This window comes from Hordeum vulgare, chromosome 2H (genome assembly GCF_904849725.1).
Source record: "Hordeum vulgare subsp. vulgare chromosome 2H, MorexV3_pseudomolecules_assembly, whole genome shotgun sequence".
NCBI classification, from domain to species: domain Eukaryota; kingdom Viridiplantae; phylum Streptophyta; class Magnoliopsida; order Poales; family Poaceae; genus Hordeum; species Hordeum vulgare.
Window position 1 is genome coordinate 358,775,608 of NC_058519.1, and position 25,216 is coordinate 358,800,823.

Below are 25,216 nucleotides of genomic sequence, written 5' to 3' on the forward strand. Positions count from 1 at the left end.
TATCATTTTAATTGATTCGACCTGATGCTCAGATCAACTTGTTTTTAACATGCATGGAAATGATATGTTAAGTTGCTGGTTGTGATTGAGAAATGTTTGATCATAGCATTTGAAGTGGAATTCAAATGTTTTTCAAATTCCATCTCCAAAGCATTTATTAAATTTAACTTATTCATTATTCTACATGTTTGGTCCAGTAACATTTTCAAACATGTTTGAAAATGACATATTCAGATTCCTTGGATTTTTCTGATACTTTTTCATATATAAATTATTTTCATTGGAGTTACAGATTAATTTCTATGATTTTTAGAAGTTTTGGGCATTTTCTGGAATTCTTTTAAATAGAAAATCCACTTATTGCGTCAGGCCCACGTCATCATGGCGTCAGCCGTCGGCTAACCTGATCAGGTCAAACCCAACAGGGGGGACCCACTGGTCAGCCTCACAGGGTTAACCCCCGCGCTGACCAGCCCCTGATTGCGTTTGACTTAGGCCTGGGCCCACTGGTGAGTGACTACTTAATGTTTTAAACATGGATTAGAGAGGCCAGGTCATCCCCTGCCGGAGATTGACCGGCGGCGACCAGATCCACAGCGGATCTTTGCCGGAGAGTCGCCGGAGATGGCTGTAGTGCTCGGGATCGAGAGCCGAGAGCACTGGGAGGATCCCCAGGCTCGGCCTCATCCAGTACTGGCCTGAGGGAGGGCTGGGGAGGACCGGAGGTCACCGGCGACGAACGGAGGCGACGGCCGGAACTCGAGCTCGTCGGTCCAGTGGCTAGTGGGCACGAAACCGAGGGGAAGAAGAGGGGAAACGAGCGCAAGCTCACGGGGAGTGCAGTGGAGGGCTTAGATGGCTCGGGGAGGCGTTGTGGGCGACGAATCGAACGAAGCTCGCCGGCGGCCGAAGCTTGAAGACGACGGTGCCGTGGGCGTTGCAGGGCTCGGGGGATCTTCCTCTTCTGCAAGGATGACCAGCTCGTCGAGGCGGAGCGATTGGAGCACTCGGGGGAAGGAACTTGTGGCCAGAGGCACGGGCAGCTCGAGCTCGAGCTCCTGTCAATGGAGGCAGTGAGGAACAAAGCAGAGGGGGAAGAATGAGGAGAGGATGAGCTCGGGCACGTCTCGGGAGGGCCATCCCCTCGCGTGCCAGCGCGAAGCGGCGGCCAGGCAGGCAGGGAGCTGCGTGGAGGCGCCAGGCGTCGCGGTGGCCACCTCCTGCTCCTACTGGCGAGGAGGAAGACGACACGGGAGCTGGGCCTGGGCTGAGGTGAGCGACAGGTAAGTGTTTCTTCATTTTTTTCTGTTTTGTTTCTGTTTTGCTAACTATTTTGTTTTGCTATTTATTTCAGCTCTAAAATACTTTATAAAATTATTTTGAACACACCAGAATATTAGTTGGAATATATCCAACCATTCCTAAAGTTTTCAACATTTTTGAAAACTTAAAGTTTTTGAATTCAAATTTAAACTTGAATCCAGTGGCTTTTTGCATTTAAATAAAATGCCTAAAGTGTTATGAAAATAGTTTTCTTCACTGCTTATTTGCTTTCAGGAATTATCAAAAAAGTTGAACTATTCTTGAGGCCATTTTGGGTTCATTGATTTTAACAAGTTTGGAATTTCCTTTAAATTGAGAAGTGGCTAGGGTTTTTGAGTTTTGCTTCACCACTTGCTTTGATCTTGTTGCAATTTTCTTGGATGCAATGCAAAGAAGATATGAGCACAATGCTATACTTTGGTTAGGGTTCCAGGGATGTGACAAACTCGCACCCATAGTTTCCATTCTTGACCTCCTTCGAAGTCAACTGTATCAGTGGCGCGCTCCATGGGCAGTCAGGATATCGCTCCATGGGAAGTGGACCATACTGGGTCCACGAGGGGCGGGAGGCTGAAGAGGAGCTCGACATATCGCCCAAAGTCACCGGAGAAGAAGAATCAGAGGAGTGGCTCCTCTCATCACAGGAGAAGAAGAAGCAGAGGAGGGGGTACCCGAAGAAAGGGAGGCACAACCAACAAATCTCGCGGATCGCCCCACGATCCAACGATGCGGAGCCATCCATGTGATCCAACGGCGCGGAGCATGCTCGCAGCCTGCCCTCAGAAGTAATTCTAGAAGACCACATCTGAGGGCTGTCGCGTTGGCACTAGGGTATGATCGGACGGCTGACGTTCGGAGCTAGGGTTAGGCGAAACCCCGCGGGGTTTAGAGGGGTTTAGAGCTGGTCAACGTGGTTTCAAAGGCTTTGACTGAGCATAACTAATTTGAAAAAAAAATCAAAACAATATGAAACCTTCGTCGTTCGTTGTTTTATAAGACACACTAACGAGGAAAAATATTAAACTTGGTCTATGGTCATTTTCATGAAAAGACCTAGGTGGCACAATCGAGGTAAAATGAGCGCCATTAATTTAAAAAAATCAAAAAAATATGAAATCTACGCACAATGTTGTCTTGTGTGACATATTACCAACCAAAAATCATAAACTTTATCTATGGACATTTTCATGAAAAAACCTTCACACATATGAGCTATCATGTACAATGTTTCATAGAAACCAAGGAGAGGAGGTAGGGTTTCCCTTCGGTTTTTGAAAATTAAAAAAAATAAAAAAAAATCACCAAAGCTTGATTTCAAATTGAATAAGAAGGATCTGAACTTAGTTTTCCATTTCCATATTGTAAACGTGTTTCTAATGGTTTTCTATTAAAGTATATTTTTTTGAAAAAAAGTACAAATAGAAAGATTAATTCAATAAATAGTGATTCTTCAAATCTACACTATATAGATTGATTTGGTGTTAATAAAAAATATTTGGCTCATTTGGAGTTGGTCCAAAAAGAACTTGATTACAAATGGGGTTGTTTACCCTAGCTTGGGAGCTCATTTGGAGCTCATTTCTCATGACTACAAGTTTTGTAGACACAAAAGAGATCGGATTGATCACCTAACGTTTATAATAGTTCAGAAAACTATGCAACTCACACCACACGGGAATGGACCGAGTGTTGGTTCAAATTCAAAGTTTGCCTAAAATTCAAAGGTTGCCTCAGTAGTTCAAATTCAAAGTTTACATATAGAATTATTACACCTTACTAGTTTTCACAGTACTTCAAATTGACGACAGAATCCTTATTACAAATATTTAAAGTTCAAAGTTTATGACTTGCATTCAAGTTCAAATTCAAATCTTTGCCTTGGTCCTTGTGTTTCGGGATGGGTTAACCGTCTTGCTTCTGGTTTCCCTAGCTGGGATATTTTGTGCTTTTGAAAGCCTTGTCTTGTTGCTTCTGATCTTCTCTTTTGGTTGGCGGTTTTGTTGAGCTTTGACTGATCGAGCAAGTGATGACCAGTTGACGGTCATCTGTGGGCTCACTAATCTTTAAAGGAACTTCAAACAAAATAACTTCGTCCTCTCTTATAGCTTCAAAACCTTCGTAAGCCATGGTTTCAAATTCCGCATCACATGATGGTTCAACCGAAGTTTCTTCCTCTCTAGGTCTTTTTTGTCTTGTGTCTCTAATTATCCTAGAGATGGGTCAAACAGAAATAAGCTTAGCCATCGATAAAAAAGAGAACAAATGGAAAAAATCACACATACCAAGCTGCTACTTCAATTGCTTCATTCTCTAAACTTGCTGCATTCTCCTCTGTTGCTGCATTATCCTCTAAACTTGTTGCATGCTCCTCTGCATTTGCTGCTGCCCATTGTTCCTCTTCTCCAAATGATGCATCAACTGGATTGTTACAACACCTAGCAATACGCCCTAAGATACCACATCTTTTGCACTTACGCTGTTTTTTTACACGACCCTCTTCACCAGCTCTTATCCTGTTTTTCCTTGGTCTTCCTCGTGGTCTAGTCAGTACAGGAGAATGGAGTTTGAACCCTAGGTCTACTATGTTCAATTGGTCTTTTCCCAAGAGTGCAGGCACATTTTCAGCATAAGCAGCCCTAAATTTGGCAACAGAGAAATATTCAGAGCAATACTGATCAACTTCACCATCTTCACCTCCAATAACAGTCATGGGATGTAGGGCATGTATGCACGGCTTCCCGCAGATCTGCCATTGCCTACAGATGCATTCATTGGTTGCAAGGTTCACTGGATATCTCCCTTCCCTATTTTTATTGTCAGTGTATGTCACCTCAACCTCGTATGTCGACGGTCAAATGCATTTCATTCTTAGTCCTCTTGCCTTAGCATGCAATGCCTTAATCAGAGATGGGAGCATAAGATGGCCAACATATTGTGTTTCTGCAATTCTTTTACGAAGAGCCATCTTTACCATGATCATCTGCCTGATCTTATCAAATTCTTGCCACAACAAAAGCCCTTTCACTGACTTGAACTTTGCATTGAAACACTCAGCGAGGTTATTGGTCACATAGTCTACTTTGGAGATTTCATTGAATTTGCTTCTTGACCACAACTTTCCATGATGTTCATCCATGTACTCCTTCACCAAAGTTATGAGCATACAACACTCTCAAATGGTGCAGATGCTTCCTCAATCTGCATGTCTATGATGCTGGCCATAGATTCTCATCATAAACTTTGCCTTTTAATTTATTTTTAAAATTATGCGCTAGGTGTCGCATACATTCCCTATGTTCCACTCCAGGGAATACAATTTGTATTGTAGTTTCTAAACCCTTGCAAGCATGTGTGTGTATAACTAAACCTGAGGGTGTAGCTATAATGTTGCGCAACTGCTGCAGAAACCAGACCCAACTCTCCTCACTCTCTACCTCCAACACACCAAATGCAACTAGGAATAGCCAGTTGTGTCCATCAACTGCAGAAGCTGCTGCTAGCTGGCCTCTCCATCTTCCATTCAAAGTAGTCACATCGACAACCAAATAGGGCCTACAACCATTCAGAAACCCCTTCCAGCAAGCCTTGAAACAAACAAAAGCCCTCCTAAAGCAGTCCTTCTCCATTGTCTTCCCTCTTAATTTGTACTTAACCGTATGCTTGTCAATCTCTACAACACTCCCTGGACTAGTCGTCTCCACTTTAGCTTTGAAGGTGTAAAGCAACTGAAAACTCTCATTCCATGGACCATTAATCCTATCAAGAGCCCTTTCCTTTGCATAGAAAATCTTCATGTATTGTACATTAATCTTGTACTTCTCAAATAGCTTCCCATGGAGTGATGTTGGACCAATTGTTGGTGTTTCCCTCACCCAATCCAAGATTGCATCTGCCACCCACCTAGTCTTTGCAAGCTTAGATTTGTCCTTTCCCCCTCCCCCTCCAGGTGGGCAAGTGTGTCCATGTGGGTTGCTTTTTATCTGAAACAAAATGAAAAATGATGTCAAATACAATTAAGAATCAGTACACATGATATGAATATAGAATAGATAAATAATCTGATAACAATATTCAGTTGTAATATCTGAATCAATTTTCTCTTTCGCATAGTGGATGCATGCAACCTCCACCTACACCTATCATAAGGGCAATGAACAGTGAATCTTCCTGGCTCACTCCTATCAACCTCATAAGAGTTTTCAATTAGAATGCAATATGTAGTCACTGCATTACGACAGTCCACCATCGATTCGAATACGGTTCCTGGAGTAAGGTCAGGATTCTTCCTGTCCCACTCAATTGTTGGCATGTCCTCACCATCATATTCTTGTAAAACTAAGGAGTCGATGTTCTCCTCCCTCTCTTCATCATCAATGTCATCAAATCTAGCATGACTGCTAGGCTCCTCTGCATATTCATCTTCCACTGCCTGTTGACTGACTCTATCTACCAGTTCAGGGAATAGAATCTCATCCTCATCATCATGTCGAGGCACTTCCTCGTCAGGCTCTGCATCTACATCTACATCTACATCAGGTGCAGAAGGGAGAGGAGGAGTGGAAGAATTAGTGGCGGCCAACATGTTGTGGCTTTCAGAACTACTAGGTTTACTTGGTCTCGACCTACAAGGAGTGCGAGGACGCTCGCTATTAGCAGAGACAGATGATGTCTGAACACCCTTTGGGATACGTTGTTTGCGTGCCTGAAGCACACAAATATGGATTTTACCGAAACAGCTGTCAGCATTCAAACTAAATAGCAATCCTAGATGCTCATCACAAGTTAATTGGAGAAATCTCTATTCGGTACTGTCGAAATATCTCAGTTCAACAGCAGCGGCAGGGCTCCACGAATACTCACAATAGAGTGCCTCGCGGAAATCTCTGAATGAAACGGTGGTTTCTACCACTTTAGGATAGAAAAATCCAAAAATCACACACGGTTTAGTTCCACGCAGATCGCTAGTTTCCATTCTAACCGCCAGCCGAAAAGCAAGTGCGGGATCAACCCTATTCGATTGAAATAAGATAAAGGGCGCAGTCAGGCCTATAACTTTCAGATAAATTGCACTGATTCACGCCAACGGTGGTCAAATACAACCTAATTTACGGATTTCCTAATCAATTTGAGAGGAAAATGATGCTTACCCAAGTGAAATCCATGAATTATCACCCTCTGATTCGACCCAATCATCTCCATGGTCGATGGGTCGGACGAGGTGCCCCCCAACATCGCTTCCTAATCCTAGATGGGGAGAGAGGGTAGATGCGGCGGAGGTGGCACGACTGCCGCGGAGGTGGCACGACGGCGACGGAGGGGGCGGCGCGGAAGCGGCTGGGTCTGATTCAGGTTATAGTGAGTGTTAGTTTCGCAGCCCCACTAGTTACCACGTAGCGGTCAAAATGTGGACTCCGCCCTATGCGGCCCCACTAGTCAGAGTTAACGGTCAAGCCATTGACCCGACGGCAACGTCCGCTGTGACCAGTTCTGAGGGTTTCGGGCAAGGGAGTGGGGAAAAGTGAGCAAAAGTTAAGAGCGTGGGGATGAATGAGTACAACTAACGAACCAGGGGCACGGAAATAAAAATCCCAAATATAAAATGTAGAGTCTTCAGGCTTGTTGCCAATAGATGTTCCTTGCATCTAGGGGGTTCTCCTCACAATCCTTAGCCAATGCATCTTTGAAATTTTTTGAAATATACTAGATATAATCATTAGTTCAATGACACATATGTTTTTATTAATTACCAAAACCACCTTAGGGAGAAGTTGTGATTTCAATCTCCCCCTTTTTGGCAATTGATGACAACATATAGATCAAAGCTTCAACAAAATATATAATTAAATATTAGCATCGTTGCTTTGAGGAGTATGTGAAAAGCAAGAGCTCCCCTAAATTTTTGCACTATTTTAAATTTTCATTTGAATGTAAATGCACAATCGATTAGGAGCATGGGTTACTCTTCGATGTAACATACATCTTAGTGGTGCGCATAAATGATGTGAATGAATAGTAATGCACATAACACCAATCAAATGGGTGAATGATCATCATGTAGATAGCTAAGGCCTGAAATAGTAGCATCGATAATCAAAGCATATGATCAAACAAAACAAAGTTTAAGACATCCAAAAAACCAAATGTTTTGATAAACCAAAGAGAGCAATAAAAGAAACACTCTCTCTCTATCGAAGCCCTATTGGTCTATACACTTCTCCCCTTCGGCAACATGTCACCAAAAAGTTCAAAGGTCTAGAACTAAGCGCCGCTTTGGGCTCGATCTCCTCCGGTAGCAGTTGATGGAGTCGACAGGAGAACATCGGCGAAGGCTTCAACAAATGTCCTCTCACGAGGTGGTGTAGACACTGGAGGTGCAAGAGCTGGTGGAGCTGATGCCTGGGCTGATGAAGATAGTCTAGACTCCGGAACTGTCACAACCGCTGATCTGGTCTGGGTCCTAAACTGAGAGGTAGTTAGGAGAGACGTATCATCATCATCACCACTACTGGAGCTAGGAGTGTGCATTGCATCAACTTCATGCTTTAACTGATTGACAATGGTTGTCAACTCTGTCACCTTGATATCCAGATCATGGAATATTTTCTCCATGACCCTCTCAAGACTCCTCTGATTCAGCAAGATGTCAGTAATATTCATCTCCATCCCTTGGATGATGCTAAAAAGAAATGCCATATGGTCCTCTCTGGTCCTGAACTGTGGAGCTGGAGCCGCTCTAGCTGCCTCTATCTCAACCCGTGCCTCTCCCTTAGCAAATGTTGTAGCTGAACTAGGAACATTGGGGTCCATCACAAATTCCTTATCTTCAAAGTCTTGCTAGAGTGGCAGGTGTTGACGATCAAGCAGATATACATTCTTTCTAATCTTGGAATTGATCAACATCTGAATGTAAGGTGCATATCCGCAGGATCTCTTTTGATCAACAGTAGTCCTTGTGATTGTCTCAACAATCAGATCCATCACCCTAATCCTAGTGTGGGTTTCTATATGGTGCATCGTATTGATAGAAGTTTTTTTTATTTGTATGCCCCTAGTTCGTTAGTTGTACTCATTCATCCCCACGCTCTTAACTTTTGCTCACTTTTCCCCCACTCGCTTGCCTGAAACCCTGAGAACATGTTACAATGGACATTGCGGCTCAGAGTAAAGCTCCCCCTTGATGTGTAATCCCCCCTAAGAGGAATAAACTAAGCTTGGGTTTTTTCATAGAAGACTTCATGTTGGTGTAGTGGTGGTGGATTCTCATTGTTGATGAAGATCATCTTGAATTGGGAGCAATCCTTGTTTCATACTTTTCTCACCTACATGGGTTAGTCCCACACAAGGAACAAATACAATAATATATATGGACATGGAGTGAAGTACATATGAGATGATGTCCATTGATACATTAATTATCTTGTCCCTTGCTTACCGTTGTGGGAATGTGTGACACCATGAACTAATGCATGTGGTTGGAGTTGATTGTAAATAGTTCTTTCCAAATTGAGTGAGAGTGAATTTCATTGGTGGAGTCACCCCTCAAGAAATTATCTAGTTCTTCTTCTTAGGGACCCACATCAATTTGATGTGGATCCTTGGAGTTGAGGTAGCACTTGTTGAAGTAGAGCTAGTGGTGGCCCTGGGAATCCGCTTGACCATGGATTGGGATTCTTCTTCAAATGAGTCAACCTCCTCTTGAAATCTTGTCCTTGCCCTTGAGCTTGTGGTCTTGTGGTGGAAGATGATCTTGAGCGTTTGTTTACTTGGGGAGAGTAGGATCATACTTCTCCTTTTGGGAACAAACTTTGGGTTGGGTTATTGACCCTATTCCCATTCAACTCCATTGGCATTGAAGTAGCCAATGCCTTGTTTCTTCCGATGTCCTCCTTGCTTGCATACAATCTCCTCGAATTTCTTACTTTCGACAAACTCTTGAAGACACCTCTTTCTATAATTCTCTTTGATACATCGTTTTCTTGCTGAAGTCTAACTTGGCTAAGAGAATCATTAGTGGAATCAAAATAGCTACTAGCAACAACATAATTTGATTTATCATTAGTGTTGTTGTTACTAGATGAAGAAACTTTCTTGCCTTTGTTACTAGTATGCTTAGGTTTAACTTGTGGAACAAAAGTAGATAAGAGTAATAGTGTGGCTAGATAAAAAGAACTCTTCTTTATAAGATCACCTTTGATTGCTTTTAGAAACTCATGCTCTTTCTCTAAATTTAGCTTCTCGAAGCGTAGCTTCTCATGAGTTCTTGCAATCTCTCTATGATCTTCTAGAGTAGATTCATGGGCTAACTTAAGAGTGTTAATTCTTTAGTTAGCCGCTCAATCTCCTTCTTATCATCATCACACGACTTATCTTGACTAGTATGATTATCATTTGTTTTATCAAAGAGCAAGTCATCATATCCAAGTAAGTCATCCTCATCACTATTGAAGTCAAGTACTCGGGGTGTGATACCTTGGCGCCTTTAGCCATGAAATAGTTTCCAATCCCTTCATTTGGTGAATCAAATATGTCATGGGAGTTGGAGGATACGAGTGCAAGACCGGCAACACCTTCATCTTGACTATAGTCGGATTTGGAGTGGTATCTTCTCCCGGATTGGTTGTCGGACTCGGAGCCGGATACCCATTCACCAACATGACCTTGGTGTCTTCTTCTTGAGTAGCTTTTGGTGTACTTGTCCCTCTTCTTCGATTCCTTACTTCTCCAGGAGGGTCTTCGTTCATAACGATCTTCGCTACTCCTTATCTCTTCGAGGTGACTCTTCTGTTGAGCTTTGTTTTCTAGGTTACTCTTCTCTTATTTTGTGGGGGGTGAGCTCTCATTGGAGTAGTGTCCGGGTCTTCCACAATTGTAGCAGTTTCGGTTATGACTAGATGAACTGTTCTCTTCATATCTTGAGTTGGTGCTTCTCTCTTTGCCTCCACTTTTGTAGAACTTCTTGAATTCTTTACCATGAGGCTTATTTCTTCATTGGTGACAAGGTTGTCATTTGAAGTAGCAGGAGTATCACTTGAAGCTTTGTAAGCACCGCTTGACTTGTTGTGAAGCTCTTCTTTATCCGTGAGCGACATTTCATGAGCAACAATTCTTCCAATGACTTCTGTTGGCTTGGGATATTTGTAGTTTGGCATCATCTGGATCAATGTGCACACGGTGTTGTACTTTCCTTCCAAGGCTCTAAGGATCTTCTTGATGATGAATTTGTCGGTCATCTCTTCGCTTCCTAAGCCAGCAATCTCATTTGTGATGAGAGCAAGCCTAGAGTACATCTCAGCGACTCCTTCACCATCCTTCATCTTGAGCTTGTCAAGATGACTTTGTGGCACATCCAACTTAGATTCTGTGAAAGATTTGGTACATTCGTGCATATAAACCAAAGTATCCCAAATTTCCTTCGCATTCTCAAGACGGATAATCTTGTTGAACTCTGGGGGCATATGCGGTTGAATAGAATCTCGCATGCTTGAGCGTTGTATTGCAACATCTTCAATTCTTCAACAGTCGCTTGGTGATCTGGTTCCTTCCATCACCAAAAAATTCACCTTGCAAACCAACACGAACAACTGCCCAAACGGCGGGTTTATGACCAAGAATATGCATTTTCATCTTATGCATCCAACTAGCAAAGTTTGTACCATCAAAGTATGGACCTCTACGATGGTAATTGCCCTCACTAGAAGCCATACTCTCCTGTTGTGAAACCAATGCAATCGAGACCAAAGCTCTGAAGCCACTTGTAGGATCCAAAGTATGTCTAGGGTGGGGTGATTAGACTACTTGACCAAATAAAAACTTAGCCTTTTTCCAATTTTAGTTGTGGGAAAGTTTTAGAAATTGTTGTAAGTCAAGCACACCCTACACATGGAAGTCTAAGAGTATAGCAGCGGAAGGTAATGACATGCACATGTAAATAAAGTGTAGGAATAGGAAGATCAAACGCAAAGGTTGACACGACGATTTTTGGCGTGGTTCCGATAGGTGGTTCTATCGTACGCCCATGTTAGTGGAGACTTCAACTCACAGAGGGCAACGGCTGCGCGAGTGCACGTAGGGCTCCACCCATGTAGGGTCCACGAAGAAGCAACCTTGTCTATTCCACCATGTCTTACGACCACGAAGGACTAACCTCACTTGGGGTAGATCTCCATGAAGTAGGCGATCTCCTTGCCCTTACAAACTTCTTGGTTCAACTCCACAACACGAAGTAGCAGGATCCCAAGCGAGACCTAACCAATCTAGGAGGCACCACCCTCCAAAAGGTAACAAATTCGGTAGTACGATGAATTCCTTGCTCTTGTGCCTCAAGAGACAGTCTCCTCAATACTCAACCACTCTCTCATAGATTTTGGTGGGGTAGAAGAGATTGATTGGGTGGAAAGTGGGGAGGCTAGAGACCAAGTTTCAAATGGATGGATTGGAATATCTTCATCTCAACACATGAGTAGGTGGCTCTCTCTCAGAAAAATGGATATGGCAAGTGTATGTGTGTTGTGAGTGCTTCCTCCACGAATAAGAGGTGGTCGATGGGTATATATAGGCATCTCCAAAACTCCAATTGTTACAACATTAATGCCCAAATCGCCGAAATCGAAGTGAAACTCGGTGGCACCGACTTATGTAAAATGTGGCAACTTTTGTATTATCGGCGGACCGATATAGAAATCTCGGTGGAACCAATATGGGTTACCTAGGGCGGTTTCCAAATCTCGGTGAGATCGATTCCAAAACTCGGAAATTCCGATTCTTGAAAATGGCATACCAAAAAGTTGCTCACTGATTTTGGTGGCACCGAAAGAAATGTTGGTGGTATCGAGATGCTAGGGTTTGGCATAGGTTCTATCTTATATGAAAATCAGTATGGCCGAGTGGATAGTTGGTGCACCGATTTTGATGTACAAGCTTTGGAAAGAGAATTTTGTGGGAGAATTTTATGAGTATTTTTGGTGGCTATCTCTAAGGACTTGAGCAACCATATCATCATAGTCACCTCATCCTTTTTTAATAATATTGGCTTTCTTATGGACTCAAGTGTGATTTCTCACAAAATATAAAATGTAGAGTCTTGAAACTTGATGCCAATAGATGTTCCTTGCATCCAGGGGTTCTCCTCACAAGCCTTAGCCAATGCATCTTTGAACTTTTTTGAAATATACTTGGATAGAATCATTAGTTTAATGACACATATGTTGTTATTAATTACCAAAACCACCTTAGGGAGAAGTTGTGCTTTCACTCGCACGTCGGGGCCACAACGCTTCGATTTCCCCCTTCTCTCCCAAAAACTTTCCAGCCCTCCCACACCCCCATGGCTACTGCCCCATATGTCGCCGCCGCCGCATTCCTAGCCGCCACTGTTGCATCGAAGAAGATCAAACCCAAGAAGAAGCTCACGTCGGCACAACTCGTCCGAGAAATGGTGAAGAGGGTTAGCCATAGGGTCGTTGCAGTAGAGAGTAAAGACAATGCCTAGGCGGCCGTCGATGCCATAGTCGTACAACCGAGGGACGCCGTGAGGATAACGAGGCCCTTGTCGCCAAGGCCACGCAATAGGCAAGGCAACATGCCCTGGTCCTGCTAGGGTTCAGCTGACCCATTTTGACCATTATTTCCACTACCACCATGGCCGCGGCGAGCATCTACTTGTCGATCCTTTGACCTACACAGACGACATCACCAAGCTCCTCCACGACATCACAGTCGGCGGGTCTCCATCCGCCGCGCGACTATGGTCTGACCCGATTCTCCATGTCGCTGGATGGCAGCGTGATCACGCCGACCACCCCCTCTCTTGCGGAGAACATCGACCTCAATGTCATGACTGGGTCCGGCGGTGGTCAGTCGGGCACCGGGCTGCAAAAGAAGCGGCCGCGGGCGATTACGGCCAACCTTCCCAATGCCCGCAAGCTATTCGACGGAACGCCTAACCCAACACCGACGCAATATTAGTCGTACTACTACGAGGATTTTAGGGAGAACACCATCTATGAGGGCCGTGGTGAATCCTTCCACCCTGAGAGACATGGCAAAGCCTTTGATCTCGACGAGACCCAAAGCAAATACGATCGCGCTCAATAAGATGGCGTCCGCGACAACCAAGAGGCCACCAACGACCACGATAATGAAGAAGCCACCGACGGCCATGGCATGAAGACATGTATTGCAAAGACGAAGAAGATGGTGTAGACATTGAGGAAGAGCCATTGTTTATCGATGAACTCACCCTAATAGCCAATGCACAAAAGAGGACGCTAAGAATTTAGACGGGATAATAAACCAAAGTTGAGGGTAAGTTGATTTCTGAAAGTTGGAAGGGAATAAGGCAAGATCCCAAGACAGGCATTGAGGAAAAAAGAGCCATTTTTTTGGGGTAGAGTTCATGCAACCTTCCATGAAGCTTCAAAGTTCCCGTCCTACAAGTTTTTGAGCACTCGTGGCATCAACTTAATTCAAAAGAAATGGTGGTTTATTCATCAAGAATGCAACAAGCTTTCTGCTGTCGTTGAAAGAGTTGAACCACGACCCATGAGCGGCCTGGGATTTACGTCGTGCTCGTCACTATGATTATGTAGGCATTCCAAAGTTTGAAAGCATTCAATGCCCAATATGGGAACAAATCTTTCACCCTCACCCACTGTTAGACGCTAATCAAAGATTTCCCCAAGTTTAAAGATCAAGATGCCACCCTGAGAAGAATGGAGGGTCGACGACCATCCTTGAGCATGAATATGGAGTGAAGTGGCCAAGGGGAAAGCCAACTCGAAAGTGGATGAGAAGCATGATGCGGCCTCGTTTACCTTGCAAGTAACTTTGCAAGGCATGATGACCCAAAAACGAAGTAAGGAACGAGAGGAAACGTCAAGAAAAATAGAGCAAATGAAGGTCTATGTAGAGCTCCAAACGAAGAAGCTCGAGATGCAGGAGGTCGACAAAAGGAGGAACCTCGAGATCAAGGAGGCCCTTCATACAAAGAAGCTCGAGCTTGAGGCGACTAACACAAACACCAAAGCTAAAGAGGTGACGCTAGCTTGAAGATTGCAAAGAAAGTGGAGATCATGACGGTGGACTTGACCAAGATGTCCCCGAAGAGAAGAGTTTGATTCGAGAAGAAGCAAAAGACGATGCTCAATCTAGAAGATTGAGCTATGACCAAGAGCGACATCATTTTGTGTGCTGTCATGAACTAGGAGCCACGAGTCATGAACTACGACTTGTTTTATGCGCTAGCAAGTGTGCCGGCCGCCGACTATTATGATGGCCGCTGGCTATTGTGTCGATGTGAACCGTAGGGGTGATTATTTTTGTAGGCTGATATGTGTGTCGGCCATTGACGCTCTGGTCGGCATGAACTATGTTCGCTGTCATGGCAATGACCGTGGATTAATTAGGTTTCATCTTTTTCTTACAAAAGGGCGGGATGAAATACGACTGTTGGTTGGGCTCCGGCCAAATTTGCTCCGGCACGCTGGACAAAAGGGCCAAACAACAGTCTTATTTCTGATCCAAACGGATAAAAATATAAGTTTTTTTTGGAGCCTGCACGTTGGAGTTTGGCCTAACCACATGTCCCATGCGGTTACATCTACTTGTTCTACTATATATGGGGTTGCTATGGATGGATCACGTGGACGTATAACACGTACGCGAAGAGTACAAGTGATGTCCTCCAATGCATCATGACTCCTCGATGGGCATCTTGATTCCCTTGATTTCGCGCGCGAGGGTCCGCAGCTCCTCGACCTCGTCGGCGGTGAGGCTCCACCCGAGGGCACCGGCGAACTCCATTGCCTGCCCGGCGTTCTTGGCCCCCGGGATGGGCACCACGTTGCCCTGGCAGGTCAGCCAGTTCAGAGACACCTGAAACCACAACAATCCATTAAACTCTTCTGCACATATCCCTTGTCTATATATACAGTTTCTTTGAGTGGTGCGGTGGTGGGTAAGCTATATCTCAGAATCGATACTTGTTTTTTTTAGAGTGGGAAACGTGATGAGTTGATTAATATTGTGTGAAGTACCTGAGTTGGGTTCTTGCCATAGCTTACTCCAATCTCTTTGATTCTGTTCATGAGTGGTTGGAGCTGCGTACATGACATTAAGAAACAAAATCTTCAGTGAGCATAGTTTTTCATCTCAAGGGGACATGAACATCCAAGCTTTGTTCAACGGTTTCAGAAATGGTATCACCTTGGTGAGGAACTCGGGAGTGTAGGTATTCCCCCGAGGACCCGTTGGTGGATTCTCCGGCGTGTATTTCCCTGACAGAACACCTGAATACAATGATGGGGAACAGATGATTAAGTAATAATAAATAAAATAAAGATGATTCATGTATCGGACGTTGAGCAGGGAGGGAGGATAGGAAACCCTAATCTAATTCTAAACCTTGGGCAATGGGGGAGTAGGCGATGAGCGTGACGCCGAGCTCATCGCAGGCGGCCTTGACGCCATTCTCCTCGGGCGTCCTGTAGATGAGGCTGTAGTTCACCTGGTTGACGGCGAGCGGGACGCCCCTCTTCTTGAGCCGCGCGTGTGCGTCCCGGAGGCGTTTCTCTGATGTCAAATCATACCATACATACATACATACATACATCCAGTGGGTAATCAACTGTTATCTTCTGATGAATAAGGCATTTCTACTCCACGGCCTGTGAAGATCAGATGTTACCATTGTAGTTGGAGACTCCGACGGCCTTGACGAGACCTTGCTCGTACGCGTCCGCCAGGCCATCAAGGTACCCTGAATGAAATAGTTAACCATGCAAGCAAGAACATCAATTCTGTTCACGCTCCTTGAAATCGATATGAATAGGTCGTATAATAATATTATAATTGGATACCTTCGTTTCCCCATAGCCCTGGCCTGAAAAAACAACAAGTGCTTGTCAGTCAGCAAAAGTCTGAATAATAATTCAGAGCTAGGCAGATGTTGCATCAGAGATTCAGAGACTGAGACGAGGCGGGCGACTGACGGACCAGTGGAGCTGGTAGAGCTCGACGGATGGGAGGCCGAGGCGCTCCAGCGACTTCTTGAGCGCGGAGAGGACGCTGCCACGTCCGAACCTCCAGGGAAGCGCCGCAAACTTGGTGGCCACGGTCACATCCACCGCTCCCTTCTGCTGTCTCTCCCTGATGAAACTGTCATCAACATGCATAACACGTACGCATCCATCAATAGTCATCGATATAATTTCATTCCTGAACAAATTTGTTGAATCTCTGATGGTAAATTATGGGATGGTTTACGTACTCTCCTAGTAGGCTTTCTGAATTCACTGCTCCCATGAGCTGCACGAGGGACACAAGACATAAAACTTTCTCCAAAATTGTGCGTTACTTTGGGGCTCGAGCGAATTAGGGAAATTTGATCTTACCGCTGTGCCGTATACTTCGGCGGTGTCAAAGAAAGTCATTCCGCTGTCGATGCTGGCGTCGAATGCTGCTTTAGCCTCCTTGAGTCTCCTGTCTGCATGCCAAATTAACTTCCTTCTTTTCTTAGGATGGAAACCCATGAGTGGTTGAGTAGTGATAGTCAACTACAGTATGACGCATGCATGGGAAGCATGACCATGGTTTCAGAGCGTTAATTTCGTGGTCACACTTTCTGACTGACCATGCATGTGATGGACGTAGAGTGACCAGGCATGCTGAATTGTAGATGTAGGTAGTAGGTAACACACACACATGACATGACATGACACAGCGCCACGACTACGTGTGCAATTTTAGCAGCAAAGTTTATTTATAAGCAGTTCAAGTCCAATTTCATCGTGCGTTGTCTCGTTGAGGACGTGATGTATGTAGATTTAATTGTGTTATTAAATTATTAGTTGGAGGCAAGAAAAGACATGTGACGAAACGAGTGACTCACCGTCCCACTCGGAGTCGTTCCAGTAGGTGGTGTCGCCCCACGACCATGCGCCGATGCCGAGCTTGCTCACCGCCACGCTGGACTCGCCCAACCTCACCTTGTCCTCCTCCGCCACCTTCGCGCCCGCACCCGCCGCCGCCGCCGCCCTCGGCGGTCGCAGCGCCACCGTCGCTCTCCTCTCCTGCCGCCGGCCGTCCAGCGGGCCGAAGCAGCAACCCACGCCGCGGCCGGCGCCGACCTGCAGCGAAGCCATTCCTAGTCGCGACTTGCGAGCTCCGACTACTGTACTCTGCTCGCTCGGCCGCTGAGCCACCAGCCACCACTCGATCTCTTAAAGAGCTCCCAGCACGATCGGCCGTTGCGCTGGGGCTTAACTAGTTTGTTTGGCCAGGAGGAGAGGAGACGGGGAGGAAAAGGGAGAGGACATGCGGCATGGCGGGTCGCCGGAGACAATTGGCGGCTAGCTCAGATACTTTGTGCGTGTGTGGCTGCCTCGGCCTCGCGCGGACCTGTCTACCAATTCTAGTGTTGCTAGGCACTAGGCAGCTATGTTTCGGAACCGCGACGTGACGCACGTGGACGGTCTGGAGGACCCCCACCTTTTCGTTGCCACATGGGAGAAGAGATAGACGGTCAGCAGTTCCACGCACATGGTAAATTTCATCACTAAAAACATTACTCCCTTCGTCGCGGTTTAAAAGACATGACGTGTATGTCAATTTGATTTATATAAAATATATTGTTTAATATAAAAATTATATCACTAAAAACAGTTTCGTTAGTTTTAACTAGCCAACGTTCGCTACTCACAGCAGTTTGACTGAGAAAACGATGACTGTTTAGTCTTAAATTGTCTTCTACCCCTTAAAAAGAATTTTTTGTCTTCTCTTCCGTATAAGTGTCATGTTAGTATGAAGAAAATTACCCAGTAAAAAAAAGAAATTGTCATGAAAAACGTACGCGGTTGCCATCCTCCTCAGCAAACGTTCGTTAGCTAAGCAGGCTCAAAAGATTTGTTATGTTGAGATATGTAGCACCCGGAGATTGGCATTATGCAATCTAGGAACCTCTGATAATAAGAGTTTCAATGGACTTAAGAGCTGCCCACAAGGGCCCATGGCGCGGTCAGGGGTGGCCGCGCCCCCTGCCCTTGGGGGCTCGGTACCATTTTGCTTTTGATTACTTCGTCTAACAATCACATATATTTCATAAAGAATCATATTAAATTGTGAGGGTGCTTTGATCTTTTTGGATATTAATTTTTTTGTAAAATAAAAACACACAGAAAATAGGAACTGACGCTCGACACTAGATTAATAGGTTAGCCCAGAAAAATAATATAAAAGTGCATGATTAATACTTGAAAAAATATAGGTATGTTGAAGATGTATGAGAAATCCGCCTTTTTTTAAGGCTCTTGGTGAGTAATTTGACAAACCCTGTGGAGGCAAATTATCATCATTCAAAATGCAGAGCAGGTCATCTCCGAGTAACAGGTCACTTGGAATTTCTCCGTTAACTTGCATGGAACAATCAACTCGGAGTCATCATAGTCAGATTTGAGATTCTTGACTGAGAAGAAGCTGAATGGTTGTTGTTGCGAGTGACATCACACTGAATCTTTAGTAAACCATCAAATTAATCTACCATGCAAATTGCGACATTTCATCGGTCAGAGAGGGGTTATATCCTTGACTGTCGTGTGTTAGAGGTTGGAGCCACCCAGCATGGTGGAGGAGAGAACAATGATGTCACCTTGGTCTTCACGTGGGTAATGCATTCTTGCCCTCTATGTATCCCGGAGTCGGCACATGTGCGGTCAGATTTTGATGAAGGTTGAACTTTAAGCCCTTTGAAAGGCATAGCGGTGAGGGGGAGCATTCTCCCCAAAATCGCATATTTTTGTTCTGAACCCCCATCGTGACTATCGCCACGCCTGAGCGACCTCCACCAAATCCTCCTTATCTTCCACATGAAGTGTCGTCGCTGTGATCACCAAGATACGGAGGTTGGAGCTTGCAAAGGGCATTGACGCCTCTTCCTCGACCCCTCTCCCCGTTAACTGGCACATAGGGACTGGTTGTCATCTACAATGACGATAACAAATGTCGCCAACTATGTCGTCGAGTATCCTTCGCTCCAAGGATGGTGAGCATCAAACCCAAGCAAAATGGAGCCCGTGTTGCTCACCCATTTCCTTGGTAGAGGGCTTCCCCTATCAATCCACCCCTTCGTCTAGGACATGTTTAGGTACTATGGGGTGCAACTCCATCGTTCGTTGGCCAATGGGATTGCCCACCTCTCGTGCTTTATTTTGCTTTGCGAGCATTTCTTGGGCACGAAGCCCCACTAGGCTTTGTGGAAGCACCTCTTTTGCACGAAACCCGAAATAGTCGCCCTAGCATATTGCGTATTTGTGGAAAATTCGGGTTGCAAACCATGATGAATAACAATTACTTCGACATGTAGTGGCCCAAGAGATTCAAGAAATGACAGGAAACTTAGTTCTACTCCGTCAACGTGCTAAATCCGACTAGCATGGAAGGATTGATACCATACACTACAGGAGCAACTATGTGCTAGAACTGGTGGAACGCCAAGTCTCGAATTAAGAAATTGTGGTGGTCAAGTTGTTGATGAAGAATATCGAGGAGTGATGTGTACTACACAACTTTATTCTTGTTGACTCTGTTGGGGACAGTAGCATTTTTTGCTCAAGTGGATGACCTAAGGTTTATCAATCCGTGACATGTGTAGGATGAAGATGGTCTCTCTCCAACAACTCTGCAATCAAACACAAGAAATGTCTTGTGTCCCAAACAAATCCAATACAATGGTAAATTGTATAGGTGCACTAGTTCGGCGAAGAGATGGTGATACAAGTGTAGTATGGATAGTAGATATAGATTTTTTTAATCTGAAATATAAAAACAACAAGGTAACAATAGTAAAAGGGAGCATAAATGGTATTGCAATGCTTGGAAATAGGGCCTAGGGTTCATACTTTCACTACTGCAATCTCTCAACAATGCTAAGATAATAGAATCACATGATCATCCCTCAATGTGCGACAAAGAATCCCTTCAAAGTTCATATTTAGCGGAGAACATAAGATGAATTGTTGTAGGTGGTAGAATCACCTCAAAGCTATTATTTCCGATCAATCTATTGTGCTATTCCTTTAAATGTCACAAACAGGCTTAGAGTTTGTACTAGAATAACACCTTTGATACACATCAATCAACCCTAATGTCACCTAAATATGCCAATATCACCTAGAGTATCCATGGGTTAATTATTCGACATGCATCAAACAATTCCGGATTCATTATATTCAATTCAACACAAAGAACTTCAAAGAGTACCCCAAGATTTCTATCGGAGAAAGTAGGACAAGATCGTGTATCAACTCATATGCATAGGTTACCCCACTGTCACCACGGGTCAAGTTGAGTACCAAAACATATAGCAAGTGAATCAATAGAACACCCCATTATCACCACATGTATCCACATGAAATACATACATCAAGTGATCTTAAATCCAATATTTAATTCTACATAACAAAATCTCAAGGGAAAGATTCAATTCATCACATCAAGATAGCAAGGGACAAACACCATATGATCCAACTATATTAACAAAGCCCGTGATACATCAAGATCATGACATATAAAGAACACAAGAGAGATAGAGAGAGATCAAACACATAGCAACTGGTACATACACTCAGCCCCGAGGGTGAACTAATCCCTCTTGGTCATGGAGACCGCCGGGATGATGAAGATTGCCTTCGATGATGATTGGCTCCTTCGACGGGGTGCCGGAACAGGGCACTGGATGAGATTTCTTCGACACAGAGGCTTGCGGTGGCGGAGCGGAAGTTCTAGGTTTATTTCAAATGATTTCTACATTTATAGGATTTTTTACCATTGAAATCACGCTAAATGAAGCCATGGGATGGTCCCAAGCCATCAGGGTGCACCCTAGGGGGGTGGCCATGCCATGATGGCTTGGGGGCACCTAGTGGCCCCCTCTGGTGGTTCTTCACTTCAGTATTTCTTATTTTATTTCTACAAAAAATTGTCAAAAAGTTTCGGGCGATTCCGAGAATTTTTATTTTCCGCATAAAAACAACACCACGGTAATCGTGCTCCAAATAGCATTAGTCGGGGTTAGTTCCAAATAAATAATATGAAGTGCATCAAAACCATATAAAAGTATTGTAAACATAGGAAAATATGATATGAATACTTCATAAATTATCGATATGTTGGAGACATATTAGCATCCCCAAGCTTAATACATACTCGTCCTCGAGTAGGTAAATGATAAAAAAGTAATTTATGAAGCGGGAATGCTAGCATAGTATATAATTTTGATCAATGATAATTCCAGTCACTTTTTCTAGCATCATAAACATCAACTCTTTTCTCATAAAACTTCTCATGATCAAGTAACAAGCTATTCACATGTTAAAGTATCGACCATAAACTTCCTCGAAAACCAACAAACTATGTTTTCAGTCATCAAAAATTATAATTCATCTTATTTTCAGGAAGGGTCTATGTAAGAGCTCTCATTTATCAAATTCCACATACTCAACTATCATTAAGTCTTCCATGATTGCTGACACTCAAAGCATATTTTTAGAACAAAACAATTTTAGTTAAACACATAGGAAGATAGGGGCTTAATGTCTCACCTCCCAAATTATTTATCTCAAGGATAATATCAACAATAATGAATCATGATCACGTATATTCAACTGTATATATGTGTCTCGATCTTTCCCCACCACATGATGCTTGACAACTATAGAGTTAATAGATTGGATAGGGATAAAGATTATTGACTCTAGCATAAAAGTAGATATAGCAAAGTAAATACATAAAAGTAAAATATAGGCCCTTCGTAGAGGGAAGCGGAGGTTGTCATGCGCTTTTTATTTTTGGATGTGCAAACTCTTAATGGAAAGAAACGTCACTTTGTATTGCCCCTTGTGATAGCAACCTTTATTATGAAGTCTGTCGCTTTTATTTCTTCACCATCACAAGTTTGTACAAAGCTTATTTTCCCTTCCAATAAAAGGTCATACATATTTAGGAGCAACTTTTATTCCTTTTTGCACTCATGACAACTTACTTGAAGGATCTTATTCAATCCATAAGTAGATATGGTGGACTCTCATGGCAAGAAACTGTGTTTAAGGCTTATGGATGCACAAGTAGTATCTCTACTTAGTATGAATTTTTGGCTAGCAAAAGATCCTAAGAAAGCACCACATGTTAGAGGATCCATGACAATATAACTTCTATGTGAATATAAACAAACATAACCATTACATTGTCCTCCTTGTACAACATCAACTACTTGATCAAGTTTGAAAATAATTAATGGGGACTCATAATCATATAAGATGTCCAAGATAGTATATTTATATGTGAAATCTCTCTTCCTTCAATATTCTTTCATGAATTGTTCAAGTGACCAATGGTATGTTTGCTAACTTCCAATAAATTTTATCTCTTATACTCCTAGTATGTGAAGTCATTACTCCCCATGGGACAAGCATATGAAGCATATATAATTTCACATTTATAACATTCAATTCATTCAACATTTTCTCTTAGCATATAAGTAAAGCACAAGAGTGAACATCAAACTACTCTCAAAAATACATAAGTGAAGATCAATGAGTATTTAAACAATTAAGTAGCTATGTGAGGACTCTCTGTCAATAAAGACTCGTAGACCTGAGATTTATTTAAAACAGAAAATTAAACAAAAATACACTCCAAGAATAGAAAATATCATGTGAACGAATAAAAACTTAGGATCAACATAGGCTAAGCGATAGTCATTGACGAAGAGAGGTGGGATGCGTAGCATACCCAAGCTGATTTGCTTGAGACTTCTTTTAATATTTACATGGGGTGCCTTGGGCATCCCAATCTTGGGATTTTGTGTATCATTCAATCCTATCATATCCTGGTTTCACCTAAGTCTCAAAAACTTCATGCACACAAAACTCGAAAAGACCTCGTGAGATAGGCTAGTACACATAAGAATAAATCAACACTTCATCTACTGCCAATACAAGTTCCATAATAATTTTCAAGCATTAGTTACTGTATAATATCATTTCCACAATTTATATCAACCATTATAAGCCATGGAAACTCTAGGATAAGTAGATAACAAAACTATGACACCAATCTGTCCAAATAGAATAGTATCTAACAATTCATTTCAAAAGTGTACTTATGTAACTCAAAAAAAATATCTGAAAATTGAAGTGAGGCTAAATAATTTGTATGACAGTACTATGTAATGTTTTTAGAAACTTTCCACGTTCCACTAAATCTCATAGTTCAAACACTACAACAAAAGTTTCTGCTTTTATACAACACACATCACACATGCAATTCAAGCATTCTAAAGGCAATTCTTGGGAGTTTTTATTGAAAAACATGATTCTAAATAACAGAATGCAAATAATAACTTAAGAAAATGAAGCTCCAAGGAAAATACATATTATGTGACGAATAAAAATATAGCTCCAAGTAAGATATACCGATAGTGTTGAAGACGAAACACGGGATGCCTTTCGGGTCATCCCCAAGCTTAGACGCTTGAGTCTTCCTTGGATATTACCTTGGGGTGCCTTGGTCATCCCCAATATTAGGTTTTTGCCGCTCCTTATTCTCTACATATTGGTATCTCACCCAAAACTTGAAAACTTCAATCACACAAAACTTAACGGAACTTCATGAGATGGGTTAGTGCAATAAAAATAGATCATTAACTTAGGTACTCTCAAGACAAGATTCATAATTGTTCTAACACAATATTTATTGTATTCTATCATTCCAATAATCTATATCACTAAATATAAGCTATGGAAATACTAAAACAAGAAAATATGCATGCAAAATAGAATCTATCAAAAACAGAAAATTTTGTAAAAATCTGGACTAAAACCATAGTTCCCTATCTTTGAAAATTCTGAAAACATAGGACAACATAGGTAATTTGCACAGCAACATTGTGTAAAAATTTCAGTGATGCTCTAGTAAAATCAGATAATTCATATATTGGACATAAAAGTGTCTGTTTTTGCACAAAATCAAACTAACAAGTATCCACACTATCCCAAAGGCTTTACTTGGCACATTATTGAAATAAAAGGCACCAAACATAATTACTACAGTAGCTTAATCATATTAATACACAAAAACATAAAGTATACGTGCTGGGTTGTATCCAAACAAGCATTTTTCTTTAATGCATTTTAGCTAGGTATGATGATTCCAATGATGCTCACATAAGAAAAATAATTGAAACATGCAAGAGAGCATCATGAAGCACATGGCAAGCACATTTAAGTCTAACCTACTTCCTATGCATAGGAATTTTGCAATAAAACGATTTATTGTAGCAAGAATCAACTTGCATAGGAAGGAAAAACAAGCATGACTTCAAAACTTTGACCACATAGAGAGCAATCTTGATATTGTTGAAATATACATAAGCATATCTTCCCCTCTCATAATAATTTTCGGTAGTACCATGAAGGAATTCAACAATATAACTATCACATAAAGAATTACTTTCATGAGCCACACGCATAGAATTTTCAATACTCTCCACATAAGCAATTTTCTTCGCATTCATAGAAGTGGGAGCAAACTCAAAAAATAACTATCATGAGACACATGATTGACATAACCACTTTGAATATCGAAATCATGACAACAAGTTTCATGGTTCTCATTACTATTTATAGCATACATGTCATAACCACAGTCATCATAGATAGGAGGCATGCCATCATCATAATAAATTTTCTCATCAAAACTTAGGGAAATAAATATATCGTCTTCATCCAACATAGCATCCCCAAACTTGTGGCTTTGCATATCATTAGCATCATGGATATTCATAGAATTCGTACTAACAATGTTGCAATCATGCTTATCATTCAAAGATTTTATGCCAAACAAT

General features: G+C 42.6%; 1 protein-coding gene across 1 annotated transcript; it reads right to left on the reverse strand.

Moving 5' to 3' along the window:
• Nucleotides 1–14,810: 14,810 nt before the first annotated feature.
• LOC123426288 (uncharacterized oxidoreductase At1g06690, chloroplastic-like) lies at nucleotides 14,811–17,652 on the reverse strand. The gene is made up of 10 exons (XM_045110089.1): nucleotides 17,210–17,652; nucleotides 16,713–16,804; nucleotides 16,589–16,626; nucleotides 16,315–16,476; nucleotides 16,179–16,201; nucleotides 16,007–16,078; nucleotides 15,724–15,891; nucleotides 15,526–15,608; nucleotides 15,357–15,419; nucleotides 14,811–15,195 (listed from the first exon to the last, which is right to left on the reverse strand). The coding sequence occupies exons 1-10, from the start codon at nucleotides 17,460–17,462 to the stop codon at nucleotides 15,013–15,015; spliced, it is 1,137 nt and encodes a 378-aa protein (XP_044966024.1). The 5' UTR covers nucleotides 17,463–17,652; the 3' UTR covers nucleotides 14,811–15,012.
• Nucleotides 17,653–25,216: the final 7,564 nt, after the last annotated feature.